The sequence below is a fragment of the Elephas maximus genome, chromosome 2, assembly GCF_024166365.1.
Source record: "Elephas maximus indicus isolate mEleMax1 chromosome 2, mEleMax1 primary haplotype, whole genome shotgun sequence".
Lineage (NCBI taxonomy): Eukaryota > Metazoa > Chordata > Mammalia > Proboscidea > Elephantidae > Elephas > Elephas maximus.
Genome location: NC_064820.1, coordinates 43,020,484 through 43,045,236, shown reverse-complemented (window position 1 = coordinate 43,045,236; position 24,753 = coordinate 43,020,484). Strand labels below are relative to the sequence as shown.

The 24,753-nt window shown below is 38.4% G+C and overlaps 1 protein-coding gene across 2 annotated transcripts in view; it reads right to left on the bottom strand.

Annotated features, from left to right (window-relative positions):
- Window positions 1-24,753, bottom strand: part of WDR70 (WD repeat domain 70) — a 358,039-nt gene that overhangs the window by 126,763 nt on the left and 206,523 nt on the right. For both annotated transcript variants that reach the window (XM_049862618.1, XM_049862622.1), the window contains one exon: window positions 13,954-14,128. In XM_049862618.1, the coding sequence (XP_049718575.1) occupies window positions 13,954-14,128 (175 nt within the window). The remainder of the gene's footprint in view (window positions 1-13,953; window positions 14,129-24,753) is intronic.

Genomic DNA, 24,753 nt, shown 5'->3' with positions numbered 1-24,753 from the left:
CTATGACATATCTAACAAGGGTCTAATCTCTAAAATCTAAAAGATACTGTAAAAACTCAACAAGAAAAAGACAAATAACCCAATTAAAAAAGGGGCAAAGAATATGAACATGCATTTCACCAAAGAAGACATTCAGGCAGCTAACAGATACATGATAAAGTGTTTACAATCATTAGCAATTAGAGAAATGCAAATCAGAACTACAATGAGATACCATCTCACCCCAACAAGGCTAGCATTAATCAAAAAAACACAAAATAATAAATGTTGGAAAGGTTGTGGAAACACTGGAACACTTATGCTTTGCTGGTGGGAATGGTACAATCACTTCGGAAACGGATTTGGTGCTTCCTTAAAAAGCTAGAAACCGAAGTACCATACTATCCAGCAATTCCATTCCTTGGAATATATCCTACAGAAATAAGAGTCATCACATGAATAGATATATCCACACTCATGTTCACAGCAGCACTGTTCACAATAGCAAAAAGACAGAAACAACCTAAGTGCCCATCAACGGATAAGTAAATAAATTATGGTCTATTCACAAAATAGAATATTATACAATAAAGAACAATGATGAATCCAAGAAACATCTCATAACATGGATGAATCTAGAAGACATTATGCTGAGTGAAATTAGTCAGTCGCAAAAGGACAAATATTGTATGAGACCACTAGTATAAGAACTCAAGAAAAGGTTTAAACAGAAGAAAACATTCTTTGACGGTTACAAGTGTGGGGAGGGAGGGAAAGGGGTATTCGCTAACTAGATAGCAGACTATCTTAGCTGAAGGGAAGGACAACACACAATACAGGGGAAGTTAGCACAAATGGACTAAACCAAAAGCTAAGAAGGTTCCTGAATACAACCAAACACTTCGAAGGACAAAGTAGCAAGGGCAGGGGTCTGGGTACCACGGTTTCAGGAGACACCTAAGTCAATTGGCCTAACAGTTTATTAAGAAAACGTTCTACATTCCACTTTGGTGAGCGGCGTCTGGGGACTTAAAAGCTAGCAAGCAGCCATCTAAGATGCATCAATTGGTCCCAACCCACCTAGAGAAAAGGGGAATGAAGAACACCAAAGACACAAGGAAAATATTAGCCCAAGAGACAAACAGGGCCACATAAACCAGAGACTCCATCAGCTTGAGACCAGAAGAACTGGATAGTGCCTGGCTACCACCAATGACAGCCCTGACAGCAAACACAACAGAGAGTCCCTGAAAGAACAGAAAAAAAGTAGGGTGCAGAACTCAAATTCTAGTAAAAAGACCAGGCTGAAGGGTCTGACTGAGACTGGACGAACCCCAGAAGACATGGCCCCTGGGCTCTCTGTTAACTCAGAACTAAAACCATTCCTGAAGCCAACTCTTAAAGATTTGACTGGACTATAAGACATAAAATGATACTCGTGAAGAGTGTGCTTCTTAGTGCAAGTAGGTACATGAGACTAAATGGGCAGCTCCTGTCCGGAGGCGAGATGAGAGGGCAGGAAGGGACAGGAGCTGGTTGAAAAGACACGGGAAATTCAGGGTGGAAAGGAGGTACTGACATGTGACAGGGATAGCAACTAGGGTTACATAATAATGTGTGTATAAATTTTTATGTGAGAAACTAACGAGCTGTAAACTTTCACTTAAAGCACAACAAAAATAAATAAAAAAATGTTTTAAATTGTGAACATACCCTATTACCTTAATCTTTATCCATCTGTCCATCCACCAATCCATACATACATATATCCATATATTCATCCATCTAGCAACCTAGCAATCTAGCAATCCTATCTCATTGTGTTTTCACATAACTATGATAGGTTTTTTCTATGCTCTTTTTTAATATCCTCTTAGAAGGAAAATGACAATCTCAGTTTGTGTAACCTTTTCAGGATACATTCATTCACTCATTCATTTATTCATTCAGCAAAAAGTTATTGAGAGTCTGCTATATACTAAGCACTGTTTTTTGCTCTAGAAATACAGTAGGGAGCAAACCAGAGGCAATCCTTTCCCTCATGGAGCCAACATTCTATTGGAGGGAAACAGTCACTAAACAAGTAGGTGAAATACATAGTACATCAGATGGTGGTTACTATGCAAGAAACTAAGAAGCACGAAAGAAGAAAATAAGAGGGCTAGAGAGTGCCACTAGTGGGGAAAAGGTTGCAATTTTAAACAGGGTGAGGTCAGGAAAAGCCTTGCTGGAAACAGGAAATTTGAGCAAAGAACTGAAAGAAGTAAGAAAGTCATATGCATATCTGGGAGAAGAGTGTTGCAGGCTGAGGGGCTCAACACATGCAAAGACCCTGACTTAGGGTGAATGCTGTTACCTCTCTGGTGTCATCTTCCAGTATTTTTGCCCTTCTCTCAGTTTTTTTTACCCAGGCTCTGGCCTTCTTGCTGTTGCTCAAATACATACTGGTGAGCAGGGGATGGAGGACTAGGTAAATGGTACAGCTCTGTAGAAGCTACTCTAAGGAAACCTCAAATTGAAAGATGGGCCATTACCAAATGACTGAGAAGTCCTTGGGCATGTAAGAATTCCTCTTGAGCAGAACTATCCAACAGAACTTTCTGCAGTGGAAATGTTCTATATCCATTCTGTCAAATAAGGAAGCCACTAGCCACGTGTGGCTACTGAGCATTTGAAAAGTGGCTAGTGTGACTGAGGAAGTGAAATTTTTATTGTATTTTAATTAATTTAAATTGGAATAGTCAAATGTGGCTAGTGGCTACCATACTGGCCAAGATAACTCCAAAGTAAAGGTAGGTCTTAGAACACAGAAATTTATCATTAATAGAGAGACAACTACTTACAAAAAGAAATGTTTCATTTAATTTGCTAAAGTTTAAGTTGGTCTAATGCAAATTCTATGGTTAATTGTGACAATTTTGATAGCTTTATTTAATCATCAGAAAACATATGTATTAACCATTATCTACTATGTAATTCTTTGGTTACTACATGGAAAAACTATTGCTATTAAGCTTTCTTACTTCAGCTTTAGCGTCTCTCTTTTAGAGATTTATTATTGCTGAATAGTTAAGAAACTTTTTAAATGTTTTTAATTAAGCTGTCTCCTGCTAGCAAATCTGTCCTCAACTTGATTTGTCTTCATTTGACACACATGTACATGTAAATGTAAAAATATGAATGAAATACAACAAATGGGGTGTGGTATAATAAACTATACATTCATGTATTATTCAATTTTAACAAAATAGAATCAAAGACTATGATTACCAGAATGTCTCAAGAGTTTCTTTTTGGAAACTGACATTCAAATGGCTTTGATTTCTACAAAACTGAAAATAAGAGATAACTCATTATTTTAAGAGATACGCAAGGATGAACTTTAAAAACCGTACTCAAGATGGGAACCAATATGGCAGTATAAACAGAAGCACCATGCCATCCCTCCACAGCAAAGACCTGAAAAACTAAGTGAAACAGAGACAGACATCAATCCTGGAACCCTAAGTGTCAAATGAAGAGATGAAGAACTCAACCAAGCACCAAATGGAACAAGAAATTGACAGAGAACAGTGAGCAAAAAGAGTTACAAGTGGAGGTCCCCTATCAGCTAACCCAGCAGGGATCCACCATCTTGGACTCCTGACAGAGATCGGCAGACAGGGACTATGGGAAAGCAGATTCACGGAGTTCCCAGCAGAAGACAGAGCACCTGGTAACCAGTGAGACAGGCTTTCCCAACCCAACACTCTGCCTCCCCCTGCTCAACCTTTGCCACCTCCCAGCTGGCCAATCTGCAGCTTCCCCATGGGCTGATTCGCTGCTTCGCGCAAGCCAATTCCCAGCTTTCCAGAGGGTCAGTTCACTGCTTCCCAGCAGGCCAATTCCCGGCTTCCCAGAGAGCCGATTTGCAGCTTCCCAGTAGGTGATCCCCGGCCTCCCGGAGGGCTGATTTGCACCTTCCCAGAGGGCTGATTCACTGCTTCCCAGCAGCCCAATTTGCTGCTCCTCAGTGGGTGGCTTCCTGGCTTCCCAGAGGGCCGATTTACTACTTGCCGGCGGGCCCATCCGGGGCTTCCTGGCAGGCAGATTCGCCACTTTCCAGTGAGCTGCAACCACAACACATGAGGCGCCAGTTCCTTGCTCTGTGGATGTGCCCCGCCCACACTGGCCAGCGTCTTAACTACCATTTCTTTGTTGCTGGTGTTGCTTTTCTTGGCCTCTTTTGGTTTTTTCTCTGCCTCTCACCTCCTCCCCCTCCTTTTTCGCAAACACCTGACTCTGTGTGCTAGCTTTGCTTCTTCTTGACAGGCTGTAAAATGTTGCTCGGCTAAGGAAAAGCTTCCCTGGTCTGAGCAGCCACATTGGTGGATCCCTGTGGGCTTTTGTTTTGTTTTCTCTTTCTTTTTTCCTTTCTACTTTTCTCTACTTCTAGGTTTCTCATCTATTTCTATTTACCTTCTTTTCCTGTCTCCTGAATATCTAGGGCTATGGTGTCATCCCCCCCCCCCCTTCTAGCCAGACTATACAGCCCAGCTTGGAAGCTGCTTTTCTAGCCTGCACACCCATGCCAGCGGGATTCCTAGGGACTTTTTTTTTTTTTCCTTTTTGATTTTCTTCATGTCTCAGTTTCTTGTCTCTCCACTCCAACAGCTGGCTCAGCACTTTTGTTACTGTTGTTTTCTCCCTGTTTCTCCTCTCTCTTCTTCTCCATACCCACCTTAGCTCCACACATCACAACCTCTCTCCCTCCTCTCTGCTCCCTATTATACTCCCAAGCAGCACAGGCACAGCCTACCGGAACCTACCCTGCACTTACCTCCGGCTCACCTTGCCAGGCCCAGTACAGCCCCAAAAAACCCATGCTAGCCACTCCCCTTCAGCTGGACCTGCCCTGCTGCACCACAGCTGAGCAACTGGCTCTGAACATTGGACAAGGAGATGAAAAACATCATGTACACAGACGAGCACACAACAAAGGATGTACAGCCCACCAGCTCAAACATAACAACAACAACAAAAATACAGGATGAAACAAACATACAATCACTAAATAAAGAAAATAACTAGTGAATGTCCCCAAGACAGCAGATAATATCAAAACATATTAAAAAACAGGACAGGATGGTTCCAGAAGGCATCCAAAATAAAACACCAGATGACTTTCTAGTAGAAGAAAAGGCACTAGAACTACCTAATAGGGAATTCAAATCTCTAAAATTCAGAGCTACTCAAGAAAAAAAAGACTTGAAGCAAAAAGTAGACAAAAATGAGAAAAAATAGACAAATTCATGGAAAAGGCAGACAAGCTCATGGAAACTACAGAGAGAAAAGTGGAAGAATTCAAAAACAAAATGTCAAAATAAATTCACAATGAGAAATCATACAAAACAACTAGAAATCCAAAAGGATAAACAAGATCTCAAAAATGGACAATGTCATAGAGGGGCTGAGGAACAGGTTTGAAACAATGGAAGACAGGATCAGTGTTAATTGAAGACAAACACTTGGATACAACTTTGAGATAAAATCAGAAAAAAGAACAAAGAAAATGAAGAAACCCTGAGAATTATGTGGGATACAATCAAAAGCAAAAATCTGTGAGTGATCGGAGTTCCAGAACAGGGGGAGAAAACGGAAAACACAGAGAGGGTCGTTGAAGAACTGCTGACAGAAAACTTCCCTAAAATCATGAAAGATAAAAAGCTGACCATCCAAGAAGCTCAATGAACCCCATATAGGATAGACCCCAAAAGAAAATCACCAAGGCATATCATAAACACATTCACTAAAACCAAAAAACAAAGAATTCTGAGAGCAGCTGGAGAAAAACAAAAAGTCACATACAGAGGGGAAACAATAAGGCTAAGCTCTGATTACTCGACAGAAACCATGCAGACAAAAAGGCAACGGGATGACATATATAAAACCTTGAAAGAATAAAACTGCCAGCCAAAAATAATATATCCTGTAAAACTTTTGTTCAAATATGATACTGAAATTAGGACATTTCCAGATAAACAGAAATTAAGGGAATATGTACAAACCAAACTTACAAGAATTATTAAAGGGAGTCCTTCGGTTTGAGAACAAACAACATGAGGCCACAGCCTGAATCCAGGAGACAAGATCACATTAGCCAGATGCCAACCTAGTAAATGAACTCTCAAGGACTATACAAAACCACAAGATTTACAACAGGGAACCAGAGAGGTTAATCTGCAAATGACAATATCAGAACAATGAAAGGGGGAATAAACGGGGTAGGTATAGAACTTTCTAATTAAAAAGAAATCAAGTCGATACCAAGTAATAATAGACTGGTTCAAACCTAGGAAGATAAGGGTAAATTTCAAGGTAACCACAAAGAAATTACAAACCTACTCATCAAAATAAAGAAGAAAAACATAAAGTCTCAGTAAAAACAAAATCTACAAAAACAAAAGAAATTAAAAAAAAAATCCACAAACGAAAGGAATTCTGCACAGGAGAGTATGAGAAACAAAGAAATCATAGCACCACACACACAAAAAAAAACCACTACACTATGACAACAATAAACTCACACCTATCGATAATTACACTGAACATAAGTGGCCTAAATGCACCCATAAAGCGACAGTGAGTGTTAGAATGAATTTTAAAAAAAAAGAACCTGTCAATATGTTGCCTACAAGAGACACACCTTAGAAACAAAGACATAAATTTATTAAAAATCAAAGGATGGAAAAAAATATATCAAGCAAACGGCCACGGAAAAAAAAGCAGAAGTGGCAATACTAATCTCAGATAAAATACACCTTAAAACAAAATCCACCATAAAAGACAAAGAAGGACACTGTATCGTGATTAAAGGGATGATCCATCACGAAGACATAACCATAATAAATATCTACGCACCCAATTACAGGCCTCCAAAATATATAAAACAAACTTTAATGGCACTGAACAGAGAAATTGACAGTTCCGCTGTAACAGTAGGAGACTTCAACACACCACTTTCGGTAAAGGACAGAAGACGTAGAAAGAAACTCGACAAAGATACAGAAGATCCAAAGGCCACAATCAGCCAACTGAACATTCCACCCATCAGCTGCAAAGTACACATTCTTTTCCAACGCATATGGAATGTTCTCCAGAATAGACCACATCTTAAGCCACAGGGCAACCCTCAACAAAATCCAAAACAATGAGATAATACACAGTATCTTCTCTGATCACACCATCAAAGTAGAAATTAACAACAGGAAGAGCAAGGAAAAAAATCAATTACATGGAAACTAAATAACACCCTGCTTAAAAACCACTGGATAATGGAAGAAATCAAAAATGGAAATAAAAAAATTCCTAGAATCAAATGAGAATGATAACACATCACACCAAAACCTTTGGGACACAACAAAGGCAATGCTCAGAGGCAATTTGTAGCAATAGATGCACACATAAAAATAATAAGGGACAAAATAAAAACATTAGCTACACAACTTGAACAAACGGAGAACAGCAAAATAAGCCCACAGCCATGAGAAGAAAGGAAATAATAAAGATCAGAGCAGAAATAAATGAAATAGAGAATAAACAATAGAAAGAATCAACAAAACCAAAATTTGGTTCTTTGAAAGGATCAACAAAATTGACAAAACACTAGCCAAACTGACAGAAGAAAAACAGAAGAGGATGCAAATAACCCAAATAAGAAATGAAATGGGGATCATTACAACAGACCCAACTGAAATAAAAAGGATCATAACAAGAGTATTATGAAAAACTATACTCCAACAAATTTGAAAATCTAGAGGAAATGGACGAATTTATAGAAACACACTACCTACTCAAACTATCAAAAATTGATGTTCAAAATCTGAGCAGACTCATAAGAAGAGATTGAAAAGGTAATTTAAAAAATCTGCAAAAAAAAAAAAAAAGGCCTGGCCCATACGGCTTCACTGGAGAATTTTACCAAACGTTTCACAGAAGAGCTTACACCAGTACTACTCAAATTACTTCAGAACATATAAAAGGACAGGATACTTCCAAATTCCTTCTATGAAGCCAGCATAACCCTGATAGCAAAACCAGGCAAAGACACCAAAAAAAAGAAAGAAAGAAAATTACAGACCGATATCTCTCAGGAATATAGATGCAAAAATTCTCAATAAAATCTAGCCAATAGACTTCAGTATTGTATCAAAAAAATAATACACCAAGACCAAGTAGGATTTATACCAGGTATGCAAGAATGGTTCAACATTAGAAAATCAATCAACATAATCCACCACATAAATAAATGAATCACATGATCATCTCAATCGACCCAGAAAAGGCACTCGACAAAGTTCAACATCCATGTACGGTAAAAACTCTCAATAAAAAAGGTAAAGAAGGCAAATTTCTCAACATTACCAAGGGCATCTATACAAAACTAACAGCCAACATCATTCTTAATGGAGAGAGACTGAAAACATTCCCCCTTGAGAACAGGAACAGGACAAGGATGTCCTTTATCACCACTCCTATTTAACATTGTGCTGGAAGTCCTAGCTAGTACAATAAGGCAAGAAAAAGAAATAAAGGGCATCCAAATTAGTAATGAAGAAGTAAAACTGTCCCTATCTGCAGAAGATATGATACTATACATAGAAACTCAAAAGACTCCATGAGGAAACTACTGGAACTAATAGGAAGATTCAGCAGAATGGCAGGATACAAGATAAATATAAACAAGTCAGTTGGATTCCTATACACCAATAAAAAGAACAATGAAACGGAAATCAGGAAAATAATACCATTTATAATAGCCCCTAAAAAAATAAAATATTTAGGAATAAATCTAACCAAGGATGTACAGGACCTATGCAAAGGAAACTATAAGACACTACCGCAAGAAGCTGAAAGAGATCTACATAAATGGAAAAACATAACATGCTCATGGATAGGTAGACTCAACATTGTGAAAATGACAAGTCTACCCTAAGCAATCTACAAATTACAATGCAATACCGATCCAAATACCAACAACATTCTTTAAAGAGATGGAAGGAACTATCATAACTCTATACAGAACGAGAAGGGGCCCCAGATAAATAAAGCACTATTGAAGAAGAATAAAGTAAGAGGACTCATACTGCCTGACCCCCAAATCTACTACACAGCTATGGTAGTCAAAACAGCCTGGTACTGGTACAACCACAGATGTTGTTAGGTGCCGTCGAGTCGGTTCTGACTCATAGCGACCCTGTGCACAACAGAACGAAACACTGCCCAGTCCTGCGCCATCCTCACAATAGTTGTTATGCTTGAGCTCATTGTTGCAGCCACTGTGTCGATTCACCTCGTTGAGGGTCTTCCTCTCTTCCGCTGACCCTGTACTCTGCTAAGCATGATGTCCTTCTCCAGGGACTGATCCCTCCTGTCAACATGTCCAAAGTATGTAAGACGCAGTCTCACCATCCTTGCCTCTAAGGAGCATTCTGGCCGCACTTCTTCCAAGACAGATTTGTTAGTTCTTTTGGCAGTCCATGGTATATTCGATATTCTTCAACAACACCACAATTCAAAGGCATCGATTCTTCTTTGGTCTTCCTTATTCATTGTCCAGCTTCCACATGCATATGATGTGATTGAAAATACCATGGCTTGGGTCAGGTGCACCTTACTCTTCAGGGTGACATCTTTGCTCTTCAACACTTTGAAGAGGTCCTTTGCAGCAGATTTACCCAATGCAATGCGTCTTTTGATTTCTTGACTGCTGCTTCCATGGCTGTTGATTGTGGATCCAAGCCAAATGAAATCCTTGACAACTTCAATCTTTTCTCTGTGTACCATGATGTTGCTCATTGGTCTAGTTGTGAGGATTTTTGTTTTCTTTATGTTGAGGTGCAGTCCACACTGAAGGCTGTGGTCTTTGATCTTCATTAGTAAGTGCTTCAAGTCCTTTTCACTTTCAGCAAGCAAGGTTGTGTCATCTGCATACCGAAGGTTGTTAATGAGTCTTCCTCCAATCCTGATGCCCTGTTCTTCTTCATATAGTCCACCTTCTCGGATTATTTGTTCAGCATACAGATTAAATACGTATGGTGAAAGAATACAACCCTGACACACACCTTTCCTGACTTTAAACCAATCAGTATCCCCTTGTTCCGTCCAAACAACTGCCTCTTGATCTATGTAAAGGTTCCTCATGAGCATAATTAAGTGTTCTGGAATTTCCATTCTTTGCAATGTTATCCATAGTTTTTTATGATCCCCACAGTCAAATGCTTTTGTGTAGTCAATAAAACACAGGTAAACATCCTTCTGGTATTCTTTGCTTTCAGCCAGGATCCATCTGACATCAGCAATGATATGCCTGGTTCCACGTCCTCTTCTGAAACTGGCCTGAATTTCTGGCAGTTCCCTGATGATATACCACAGATACATTGACCAATAGAACAGAATTGAGAACCCAGATATAAATCCACACACCTACGGGTACCTGATCTTTGACAAGGGCCCAAAGTCCATCAAATGGGGAAGACAGTCTTTGGAACAAATAGTGCTGGCAAAATTGGATATCCACCTGCAAAAAAAAAGAAACAGGACCCATACCTACAACATACACAAAAACTAATTCAAAATGGATCAAAGACCTAAATATAAAACCAAAAACTATAAAGATCATAGAGGAAAAAATAGGATCAATGCTAGGGACCCTAATACACAGCATTAACAGAATACAAACCATAACTAACAACATACAAACTCAAGAAGATAAGCTAGATAACTGGGATCTTCTGAAAATTAAAACACTTACACTCATCAAAAGACTTCACCAAAAGGGTAAAAAGAGAAACTACAGACTGGGAAGAAAATTTTGGGTATTACAAATCAGACAAAGTTCTAATCTCTAAAATCTACAGGAAAACCCAATACCTCTACAACAAAAAAAAAAGACAAATGATCCATCTAAAAAACGGGCAAAGGATATGAACAAACACTTCACCAAAGAAGACATTCAAGCGGCTAACAGACAGATGAGGAAATGCTCAAGATCACTAGCCATTAGAGACAAATCAAAACAACCATGAGATACCATCTCACACCAGCATTACAGGCACGAATCAAAAACAAATGTTGGAGAAGCTGTGGGGAGACTGCGATTTTTATGCACTGCTGCTGGGAAACGATATGGTGCTTCCTTAGAAAGCTAGAAATAGAAATACCATATGATCCAGCAACCCCACTCCTAGGAAAATATCTGAGAGAAATAAGAGCCGTCACACAAATAGACATATGCACACTCGTGTTCACTGCAGCATTGTTCGCAACAGCAAAAGGATGGAAACAACCTAGATGCCCATCAACAGATAAATGGATAAACTATGGTATATACACACAATGGAGTACTACGCAAAGAAAAAGAAAAATGATGAATCAACGAAGCATCTCACAACATGGATAAATATAGAGGGCATTATGCTGAGTGAAATAAGTCAATCACAAAAGGATAAATATTGTATGAGGCTGAGACCACTACTATAAAGACTCATGAAAAGGTTTACACGAAAAAGAAACAGTCTTTGGTAGTTACGAGAAAGGGGAAGAGTGGGGGTGAAAAACACTAAACAGACAATCGATAAGTGGTAACTCTGGTGAAGGGTAAGCCAGTACACAATACTGGGGAAGCCAGCACCACTTGTTCAGGCTAGGGTCATGAAGCTCCAGAACAAATCCAAACTCCCTTAGGGACCGAGTTACTGGGCTGGGGGCTGTGGGGGCCATGGTCTCACAGAACATTTAGCTCAATCAGCATTAACATAGTTCATAAAGAAAATGTTCTACATTCTACTTTGGTGAGTAGCATCTGGGGTCTTAAAAGCCTGTGAGTGGCCATCTAAGATACTCCATTGGTCTCACCTCTTCAGGAACAAGGAAAAATAAAGAAAACTAAAAAAAAAAAAAAAATTTTTTAAAAAAAAAAAGGCACAAGTAGTCCAAAGGACTAATGGACCACATCTACCACAGCCTCCACCAGACTGAGTCCAGTACAACTAGATGGTGCCTGGCTACCACCACTGACTACTCTGACGAGGATCACAGTAGGGGGTCCTGGACAGAGCTGAAGAAATACGTAGAACAAAATTCTAACAGAAAAAGACCAGACTTGCTGGCCTGACAGAGACTGGAAAAGCCCCGAGAGCATGGCCCCCTGACATTCTTTTAGGTCAGTACTGAGGTCACTCTGGAGGCTCACCTTTTAGCCAAAAATTAGACAGACTCATGACAAAATGAGACTAAAGGGGCACACCAGCCCAGGGGCAAGGACTAGAAGATAGGAGGGAAGAGGAAAGCTGGTAATAGGGAACCCGTGGTCAAGATGGGAAAGTACTGACATGTCACAGGGTTGTTAATGTCATAAAACAATATATGTACTAACTATTTAATGAGATGCTAGTTTGTTCTGTAAACCTTCATCTAAAGCACAATAAAGAAAAATAATTTAAAAAAAAAAGCAAACAAGATACCGAGAATGGTTGCACAACTCGAATATAATCAATGTTACTGAACTGTATGTGTAGAAGCTGTTCAGTTGGTGTATGTTTTGCTGTGCATATTTGCATCAAAAAATAAATTAAATAAATTATAAAAAAAAATAAGAAAATGCAAACAAGGCCAAAAAAACCATACTCAACTTTATAAAACTACATGGGTTCTAAGAGAAATGCATACACACATGCACTATACTAAACATACTACTAAAGCTACACAAGAACACTTCATGCTTCAGGATTTCTATGTTGAAATCTACAGCACCCAGCGACGATGAAAGCCAGTTACTAAAAAATTTATTGCTTGGTTAAAACTCAGTTTACGATTCAAAGAACTTTTAAAATCGCTGTGCTGTTATGAAGCTTTATGGGGTTTATAGTGGAGATGAAAACAGAAATAAAAAGATCTGACAAACAGAAAATGCCAAAGATATTTCCAGCATTATCAACATGAACTCTCCCCACCCCCCATCATTACTTTTTACATTATCCCAAAACAACTGATTTTAACTCATCTTGAAAGGACAACTACATTTCCTGGGCTCCCTTTAAAAATGTAAATGCAAAGCTGAACAGAATATTACTTTTAATATATTTTGAAAAACCAGAATGGAAACTTCATGAGGGCAGAAAATTTTTATAATGTGTAGTATTCCCAGTGACTGAAATAGTGCCTGGCACATAGTAACTACTCAATAAATATTTGTTGAAAAATTTGACCAGAACCTTTTATTAAAATAAACCCAAATTGTGTTATAACATTAATGTAGATTTTCATCATAACAATGGTAATCAGTATCATTCTGCTTATCAAACATTATGGTTTTATCATCCATATATACAACAAAGCCTTTTTTTATGCTTCTTGATAATTGGTATTTCACAGAATTACCCGAGGATTTTAATATTCATTATTTCTATGGCTGTAGAAATCTACAGTCCCTTCTAACTCCAAAATTTATCTATTCTTATAATGTTCTAAAATTATTAAAAAAAAAAAAATGAAACCTATTCAAATGCAATGTCATGAAATATTAAAATATTATTTAAATTATTATAGAAATAATTGCAAAACACCTAATGGATCATTCTGGCCATTTCACAGTTTTTATAAGAACTTTAAAAGGAATTTTCTAGTTCTATGCTTACATTTTTATGTCACTGTCAAATTCTTCACTTTCAAAATGAAGCAAATTGAGAACCCCTTATAATAAACTATATTATGCTTTTTAAATTTTCAGCCAGAAGACCTAATTTATTTTAAAAACAAAATCTTATAGGCACTGGAAAATACCAAGCTGGAATGTTTGCTGAAATGCTGTTTACTGCACAAGTCCCAATGTCTGATCAAGTTTAAATTAGGTCTAAACTCAGGAAATTGACCTTCATAATATTTTTAACATGTTTGTCTATATGAGAAAAGAAGACCTAAATGTCCTTGACTTACAGTCAAATTTCGGTCCCAGATCTGTATGCTTCCATTCTGGCAAGCAGCTGCTATGAGGTTTCCATCTCTACTATACGTGCACGTGGTGGGAATTACTTTTTTACCCTGCATCGTCCGTGGCTTAAACACGCTTTTTTGCTTCTTTGGATTGTCAACTTCCCATGTCCTCACAGTTCTAAAAAAGAATCAGATTTTCATTTATTAAAAAAAAAAAAGAAGAGGGTGGCGTCCATAAAGACTGCCTCACTTTCTAAACATTTAAATCTAATAATAATTTAAAATAAAATAAAATGGACACTGTAAAACATTCTCCATTTAGAAATTAGGTTATTCAGTAAAATAACTACAAGCGAACAATCTGAATCACGTTGTCATCAAACAGCACGTGGCAAATTCTACTTCAGATCTATCAAGGTTATTAGTTCTCACCCTATAAACCAGAGGCCTCCAAACTCTTCTGACTATGCACCCTGATCAGTATGACAGACAAGCAAACACTCCCAATATAGGCACATTAATTCATAAATTGCTTATATGTGTTAACATGCTACTGTAGAACGTACATCAGGAAATACACTGAAAAAATGTCATTAAAAAAGAATAACGTCCCACCTCCAGGGCCCAGACAAAGATCTCATGCCTCAAGGAAAGGGGCAGAAACAAAAGCTGTCTGATCCTGCACTTTTCACCAAATGACAAGCAACAGCAGTCTAGGGCCAGGGGAGGGGCAGAACACCCTTCTACTCCCAGAACCAGGAAAAGGAGCACTACCACTGAGGAAGGGTAGAACAAAAGCTACATGATCAGAGACTTTGATATGTTAAATACACAGCTAAAGAGAGGGGAAAAAACATAAAACACAGAAAAGCAAAGATGCGAAGTCCAGAGACTTCTTGGTAAAAACTATGCAAACTGAAACACTATGTAACATTTGTAAAGTTCTGAAAGAAAAAAAATTCTATAGCCAACAAAGATATATTTCAAAAATAAGGTGAAATAAAGACTTTTTCAGATGAACAAAAGCTGAGACAATTCATTGCCGTGGGACAGATACTACAAGAAATGTTAAAGAAGTTCTTCAGGCAGAACAAATATATTAAATGGAAACTGGATCTACACTAAGAAATGAAGAGTGCCACAAATGGTAAAAATGAGCGTAAATATAAAAGACATTTTAAAAAACGTTTAAATCTCCTTAAAAGATAATTAACTGTAAGGCAAAAATAATAACACTGTACTATGCCGTTTATAACATAAGTTAAAGTAAAATGCATGGCAATAATAGCACAAAAGTTGGGAAGGAAGAATAGAAGTATACTATAGTACTTGAGGGTGGGTTTTTTTTATAGTACGTGAGAGCCCTGGTGGCACAGTGGTTAAGAGCTCAGGCTGCTAACCAAAAGGTCGGCAGTTCAAATCCACCAGCCACTATTTGGAAACCCTATGGGGAAGTTCTACTGTGTCCTATATGGTCGCTACAAGTGGGAATGGACTCAAGTGCAACTAACTAGAACAACAGCAAGAATAAACATTAAAAAAACTTAGGGGTAAACCTGACAAAAGAGATACAGTATTTGTACACGAAAAACCGTAAAACTTAAGTTCTACCTAAATGAGAACATTAACTATATTCATTGATCAGAACATTCAATATTGTTAAGATTTCAATTCTCCCCAAGTTCATCTACAGATTCAATGCAATTCCAATTGAAATTCCAGCAGGGTTTTTTTGGAGTAGAAATTGGATAAGCTGATTCTAAAATTTATAAGGAAATGCAAACAACCTGGAATAGCCAAAACAAAACTAGAAACCTCATTCAACTCAGGTTATCATACTATCTTCTACATACCTTTATTGTAACACCAATCACATAAATTACAATTACATATATTAATGTCTATTCCTTCTACAAAAAGAGCTCCTTGAAAACAAGGGTTCTGTGTTTTATTTTGTTTTAATCTCTGTATTCCCAGAGCCTACACCATCTTTTGAATATGACAGGGACACATACATATGAGATTCTCAATACATGTTCATTAAACAAATTTGAAAAATGTCACTGCCAATCTAAGTATTTTTAAAAATCAACTTTAGGTACATATACATGCTAGATCCTCAATAAATGTTCATGGAAAAAATAAAATAAATAATTATATTACCAACTTAAGCATTTTTAAAATCTACCTTATAGAGGTATAATTTACACACAATGAGATTTCAAACACCCAGTACATTCTGTGAGGCTGTCAAATATTTACAATATACTCCAAATGAATACTTGGAAAAATTAAAAAGTTATTTTAATAATGTTTGCAGATCTTCCCTAAGCTTTGCGTAGAAACTTAATCAATTGCTTAGAATTACCAAAACCTCTTTTTCAGAGCTGACAAATCCAGCCTCAGGCTTAATCTTAAAATTGCACTGACTTAATTTTTAGAGCTACTAACTAGCAAAATTTAAGTTCAAATAAGGGCTTGGGGATAGTACACAGGAATAATAGAAAGGCATCCTGACACTCAAGGATTTAAAGCCGAGTAACTAAAGTGAACAAAAGAAGTGATGAAGTATAAGAGCTGAACAGAAGGCTTCAAAGGGCGGCTCAAGAAGACAAAGTTTTCTGGAGTTAGAAAACCAAAAGGGAATAACATTGTCGGCATTTCTCAAGCTGAAAAAACTGGAGAAAAAATTCAAGCCTTGAGCTGCAATATTAAAGGATTCTATGGGGAAATTCTGAACAACACAGGAAGCATCAAAAGAAGATGGAAGGCATATACAGTCACTGTACCGAAAAAAACTGGTCAATGTTCAGCCATTAAAGGAGGTAGCACGTGATCAAGAACCAATGGTACTGAAGTAGTAAGTCCAAGTTGCACTGAAGGCATTGGTGAAAAACAAGGATCCAGGAATTGATGGAATACCAGTTGAGAGGTTTCAACAAATGGATGCAATGCTGGAAATGCTCACTTGTCTATGCAAAGAAATTTGGAAGACTGCTAGCTGGCAAACAGACTAGAAACGATGCATATTCATGTCCATCCCAAAAGAGGCGATTCAACGGAATGCAGAAACTATCAAACAATATCACTAATACCACATGCATGTGAAATTTTGCGGAAGATAATTCAAAATCAGTTGCAGCAGTACATCGACAAGAAACTGCCAGAAATTCAAGCCAGATTCAGAAAAGGACATGGAACAAAGGATATCATTGCTGATGTCGGCTGGATCTTGGCTGAAAGTAGAGAATACCAGAAAGATGTTTACCTGTGTTTTATTGACTAAGCAACGGCATTTAACTGTGTAGGGATCATGACATATTATGGATGACAACGCAAAGTATGGATATTCCAGAACACTTAATTGTGCTTATGCGTTATCTGTACACAGAACAAGAGGCAGTTGTTCGAACAGAACAAGAGGAAACTAAGTGTTTCAATATCAGAAAAGGTGTGCACCAGGGTTGTAGCCATTCATCATACATATTCAATCTGTATGCTGAGCAAATAACCCAAGAAGCTGGACTACAGGAAAAAGCATGCACCATCAAAATTGGAGGAAGACTCATTAACAACCTGAAATATGCAGATAATACAACCTTGCCTTCTGAGAGTGAAGAGGACTTGAAGCACTTACTGATGAAGATAAATTCAGTATGAATTATAGCTCAATATAAAGAAAAATCCTCACAACTGGACCAATAAACAACATCATGTTAAATGGAGAAATGACTGGTGTTGTCAGCATTTCATTTTACTTGGATCCACAATCAACATTCATGGAAGCAGTAGTCAAGATACCAAACAATGTATTGCATTGGGCAAATCTGCTGCAAAAGACTTCTTCAAAGATGTCACTTTGAGGACTAAACTGAACCTAACCTAAGCCATGGTATTTTCAATTGTCTCGTATGCATAAGAAAGCCAACCATGAATAAGGAAGACTGAAGGGAAACTGATGCCTTTGAATTATAGTGTTGGCAAAGAATATTGAATATACCATGGACTGCCAGAAGAACGAACTTCTTGGAAGAAGTACAGCCAGAACGCTCCTTAGAAGCAAGGATGGTAAATTTCCTCTCGTGTACTTAGGACATGTTATCAGAAAGGACCAGTCATGCTTGGTAAAGTAGAGGGTCAATGAAAAAGAGCAAGACCCTCAACGAGATAGACTGGCACAGTGGCTGCAACGATGGGCTCAAACAAAGCAGTGACCGTGAGGATGGCACAGGACCAAGGAGCATTTTGTTCATGTTGCATGTAGAGTCGCTACGAGTCAGAATCCAGTCAACAGCACCTAACAACAAGAATTAGGCAGCCAGGAGATTTAACCTCAGTGTTATAGGATACCTTGGGAGCTAGAAACCATCAGCAGTGTGACAGATACTGCTAGCTGCATATTCCAACATTCATTCCCCTTTCTTCTCAGTTAAAAGGCTGTTTTTTCACAGTCTCTCTTGCATCTAAATAAAACAAAATGGGGCAACTATGTTTTGATCGATGAAGTGAAAGTACAAGCGTATCGTAGGACTTCTGAGAAGTCTCTAAAACCAGGTAGAAGACGCTTCTTCACCCCTTCTTGTTTACTACTCCTTCCTGCTGCCAGCAATTGTGATATGATGGCTAGGTTCGAACAGTATCTCATTTAAAGTAAGAAAATAGAAGCCACTTTGGTCCTTATGACGCTGAAGCCTCCAAACCAGCTCTGGACATATATTTCAAGAAATTTCTCTTACTGAGAAAGAAATAAACTTCTATATACACTTTTTTTTTTTAAGTCAAGCTTATTGGGATATGTCTTAGTTTCTTAGTGCTGCTATAACAGAAATAGCCTAAGTGGGTGGCTTTGAGGAACAGAGTTTTATTTTTTCATAGTTTAAGAGGCTAGAAGTCCAAATTCAGGGCACCAGCTCCAGAGGAAGGCTTTCTCTTTCTGTTGGCTCTGGAGGGAAGGTTCTTGTCTCTTTTCAACTTGTGTTCCTCGGTTTCTTGGCAATCTTTTTGTAGTGTGTATCTTCCCTTCCATTTGTGGTTCCTTCTCAGTGCCTAATCTGCTTTTTGTATCTCAAAGGGGATTTGGTATAGTCTCATTAACACAACAAAGAAAGTCCTATTCCCTAATGGGGTTAAAAAAAAAAATCCACAAATATAGGGGTTTAGGATTACACCACATATTTTTGGGAGACACAATTCAATCCATAATACCATATAACACACCACCAAAACCCACAGCTGTCGAGTCGATTCTGACTCATAGCCACCCTATGCGACAGATTTGAACTGCCCGTAGAGTTTCCAAGGAGCACCTGGCGGATTCAAACTGCCGACCTCTTGGTTAACAGCCGTAGTAGCACTTTACCAGTGGTATAACATACATACGCTAAAATTCACCTCCTTTTAAATGCATAGTTCTGTGAGTTTTAACAAATGCACACAGTTCTATCACACAAAAACTTCCCTCATGTTGTCCCTTGGTAGAAAACACCTCCACTTCCCACTCCTAACCCTTGGCAACTATTGATCTGTTTTCTGTCCATATATTTTGCCTTTTTCAGAATGTTATATAACTGGAACCATACAGTATGTAGCCTTTTAAATCTGACTTCTCTAACTTAGTACATTGCATTTAAGAATCACCCATGTTGTTACGTGTATCAGTAGTTCATTTTTATTGCTTAATAATATCCCAACATATGGATGTACCACAATTTGTTTATCCATCACCAGCTGAACGATATTTAGGTCGTTTCCAGTTTGTGGAAATCATGAACAAAAAGCCACTATAAAATTCATGTACAGATGCTGTTGTTTTACTTTGGTTTGTTTTTTTGTAAAAGTAAGATTTCATTTGTCTTCGATAAATACTTATTAATGGGATTGCTAGCCATATGGATACTGTATACTTTGTAAGAAACTGCTAAGCTGCTTTCCAAAGTGGCTGTTCCATTTTGCATTCCTACCAGCAGTGTATGAAAGCTGCAGCTGCTCCTTATCCTTGTCAACACTTACTGTGATCAGTTGTTTGTTTTTTTAAAGCTATCCTAATAGGTATGTAGTGGTATCACAGTGTGATTTTAATGTACGTTTTCTAGGTGATTAGTGATGCTGAACATCATTCCATGTGCTTATTTGCCATCTGTTTATCTTGTTTGGTGAAGAGTCTATTTTCAAACCTTTTGTCCATTTTTAAAGCTGGGTTGTTTATTTTCTTATATTTGAACATCCAGATTTCTTTGATTTTCTGGATACAATTTCTTTATCAGATACATGCTTGGCAAATATTTTCTCTAAACCTGTAGCTTGTCTTTTCATTTTTTAAACTGCCTTTGAAATAGCAGAAGCTTTAAATTCTCATAAACTCCATTTCAGCATTTTTTTCTTTTAAAGATCATGCTTTGGGTTGTATCTAAGAATCTTTGCCTAACTCAAGGCCACAGAAAAATTTTCCTGTGTTTTCTTCTAGAAGTTTACATTTTCAGGTTTAACAATTAGGTCTATGATCCACTTCAATTAGTTTTTGTAAGTGATAGCAGGTATGGGCCAAGATGAATTTTTTTGTCCATGGATATCTAATTGTTCCAGCACCATTTGTATGTGAGCATTATAAAACCTTCCTCCTACTAAATGCATTCTGTGCTGCTTGTCTCTTATCTCCCTCCATTCACTATGCTTCCCATGGTTAATAAGCATAGAAAGTTGAGGAATCCTGCATGTATCTTTTCTTTCTATTCGCAGCTCTACAATAGCAGGGATAAATTATGATAGCCTGTTTCTCTCTTTTATAACTGAACATCTCCAAGTGTCATAATTTAGCATTATGATATGAAAGCCCACACACAGGTACAAAGTGTCATTATCATTATCTGGCTTGTTTAAAGTCCTTCATCTCTAAAACAGGGATAATAATATCAACAATGAAGGGTTGTGAGGATTAAATGAGATTAGGGATGTAAACGTGTCTAGGAGAGTGCTTGGAACACAGTAGGCACTCAATAAATACTGAGTTTTCTGCTCTTCTTGTAGACCATAAATAAAGTATCAAAGCTCATATATCCAACAACTAAGTATGTTCCATTTATTTCAATGGTATATTAACAGGTTGAGCTAGTTATCAAAATAATGGAAAGGAAAAAAAGCAGCTAACCTTGCATATAGATGTATGAAATATAAATTTATGTAGCATCTGACACAGACTAATTACACTACAGTTTTATGGCTCTGAATCTCTGAATCTATGCCTAAAAAATGGATGTTAAAGTGCTAGGCCATTAGGTATCTGTCAAAACATTTTATATTGAAGAACACATATTTTGAAAGTTGGAGTGAGATCTGGTCTTGTAAAATTAAAACTGTGCTGCATAAAAAAGATTTAAAAATAGAAGAAGGATCCGCCTGGCCCTTCTGGACACATAATGAAAACACCCAGAAGACAAGAAAAAGTCACAGGTGGGGTCATTACATTGCCCCAGGCACAAATGCTTTCTGTCTTAAAATTTTGAATTCTTTCCAGATACAAGTTCTAAACTTTCTGGCATCTCCTGCATAAATGCATCACAGCATTTGGCAGAAGTCAAGGGAAGCATTAATTTTGCATGGAAATCACTTAAGAGATCTTGGTTTAATTTTTCTCAAAAGACTACCCAAGTAATTTCAGTGATGTAAAGGTCTGAAATTTGCTGGATCTCTTGGCAGAACAAACGCAACAAGAAAATCTTCTTTTAAAAAATGCCCAAATATTAAGGTATTGAAGTTCCACAGAAGTGGAGGCCAGAAGCCTGAAATCAAGGTGTTAGCAGGGCCACACTCCCTCTGGAGGCTCTAGGGAAAATCCTTCCTTGCCTCTTCTAGCTTCTGGTAGCTTCCTTATCTTGTGGCCACATCACTCCAATCTCTACCTCCATCTTCACGTGGCCTTCCCTGCTCTCTTCTCCTCTTCTGTCTCTTCTAACCAAAAACCAAACCCGTTGCCATCGATTCGACTGCGACTCACAACAGAGTGGAATTGCCGCATAGGGTTTCCAAGGAGCAACTGGTGGATCTGAACTGCAGACCTTTTGGTTAGCAGCCGAGCTCTTAACCACCACGCTCCCAGGGCTCCTCTAAGGATGCTTGCTATTTGATTTACTGTCCTATAGGGTGGCTATAAATCAGAATTGACTTGACAGCAATGGGTTTTAAACTAGGATGCTTTCATCTTGAGATCATTAACTTAATTGCATATGCAAAGACCCTTTAGCCAAATAAGGTAACATTCACAGGTTCCAGGGATTTGAAGTGGACATATATTTTGGGCAGCCACCATTCAACCCATTACATGCTGCAACATGGATGAAACGCAAAAAACATTATGCTAAGTGAAAGAAACCAGACACAAAAGATCACATATTCTGTGATTCCACTTACATGAAATGTCCTTAAAAGGCAAATATATACACAGAAGGATTAGTGGTTGCCCAGGGCTGGGGGCAGGGATGGGAAATGACAGCAAATGGTTTCTTTTTGGGGTGACAGAAATGTGCTAAATTACACAGCCACGATGGCCACACAACTCTGTAAATATACTAAGTATTACTGAATTGTTCTATTACTTTTTTTCTTAAATAATATTTTACTAAGTTTTTGTTGAAAGTTTACACAGCAAGTTCAGGTCCCATTTGACAATTTCCATACAAATTGTTCAGTGACATTAATTACATTTATCACAACGCGTCCACATACTCTGTAATTGTGCTCTGTTTGTCCCTTTTCCAACACTCTAGTTTCCCTGCCCCTTCTCATCTTTGCTTTTGAGTAACTGTCGACCTTTTAGTCTCATGCTGATGGTTTTTAAGTAGGGCACTGACCTTACAGGTAATATCCTTTATTTTGCATGACATTCTGCCATTTCGCTAAAAAGTGATTTTGGGGATAGGTTCAGTTCTAGCTTAAAGAGTGTCTCAGGCTGAGAGTCTCAGGGAATCCTCTGTTCCCTACTGTTGAAGTTTGTCTTTCTTTCTTTCTATTTATTTATTTATTTGATAAGAATTTGAGTTCTCCATATTTTTCTCCCCTTTTTTCCAGGACCAACTATTGTGACCCTGGTCAGAATGGTCAGTCGTAGTAGCCAGGAGTGTATTAACCAGTAAACAATGTACACACAGGCTTACAGAAAGCAAGGTACACACTGTCTTAATTAAACCCTTGCGTACCTTGCTTATTGGGTAATTTGTCCCAGGTGGTAGCCAGGCAAGATCTAGTTCTTCTGGTCTCAGAGTAAATGAAGTTGTGGCTCGTGCAAACTTGTTTCTTCTCTGAGCTTTGGGTTACCTTCTTATGTTTTGCTCCTGGTGAGTAGAGAACCATCATGTCTTAGATGGCTGCCTGCAAGCTTTTAAGACCCCTGATGCTCCTCACTTTACTAAGATGCAGATCACAATTTTTGTGAACTATGTTATGCCAATTGACTGAGTTGTCCCATAAGACTATGGTCCCAACTCTTTAAACCCAGAAAACCAATCTTGGAAGGTGTTTGGTTACGTCTGAGAAGTACCCTACTTGTGTCTTCAATGAATATATGTGCCTGCACCCACATATTTGTATTTATATGTACTTTAGATACTTCTGGTTGTGTAGTGGTTAAGAGTTTGGCTGCTAAACAAAAGGTCAGCAGTTTGAATTCACCAACTGCTCCTCAAAAACCCTATGGGGCAGTTCTACGCTGTCCTATAGGGTCACTGTGAGTCAGAATTGACTCAATGATAAAGGATTTGGTTTTTATTTTTTTCATAGATACTTCTATCTGTTCTCACCTATGTATATACCTGTACCTACCCATATACCAATTTGCCTATGCCTATCCATACGTTTTTTTTGTTGTTGTTGTTGTTTTTTATCCATACGTGCTCAAACACTTGTTTTTGCTTTGGTCGTTATAAAAATCGCATGGGGACAGTGTCTGACCTCCTCCAATCCCATAAAAGGGAAGGAGAACCAAGGTCAACAGCTCAAGGCTGACTCCCATGAAGCAGAGGCCAGGCAAGCCTTCTCCCTCCGCCATCTTTACCAATTCTGACACCAACTGTCCCTCTCACAGTACTCTCTACTGGGTTTGATAATTCATTGCCATGGTCACACAGAACTCACAGACCATATTCACAACTATGGCGTTTATTAGGAAAGTAACAGTTACAATTCAGGCTCAAGAATACTCTGGATACAGTTATTCCATCAGGATAGCCTCTTCCCAGCTATGCTCACAGGTATGCCTTTCCTGGGCCCTCAGTCTCTGCCCAGAAACACTCAGCTTTCTCTCTCCATGGCCCAGGAAGCCCACCGCGCTGTCTCCTAATGCCAGGTCTCTGCTTCTGGGTCTCTCCTGCCACCACTTCTCACCACCTTCAGGGTTATAGCTTGCTCTCTCGCTCTCTCTCTCTTTCGGTCTCCTGTTTCCAGGAGCTTCTCAGCACAGGAATCCCAGGTCCAAAAGACACGCCCTCCACTCCTGGTTGTTCTCTCTTGGTGGTGGTAGGGTCTTCCTCTCCGCTTTGGAACTGGCCCTCTTTTGAGGCAAAACTGACCAATCCCCTTGGTGGGCCACAATTACCCTATCACGCAGTCCCACCCAATCACCTGGGTGGGAGTTACAAGAGCATGGCTAGAAAGGCCATACAAAAGTAACCACAGTTGTGCTGTGCTCACTACATCCACATTAGGTGCTACTCTTCCCATCACCAAAAATAACAAATCTCTATGGTCTAAAACGTACTTTCCCCTCCCCTGTCCTCTCCCTGTTAAGAACACTGGTCTCTGTATATTTATCTATTC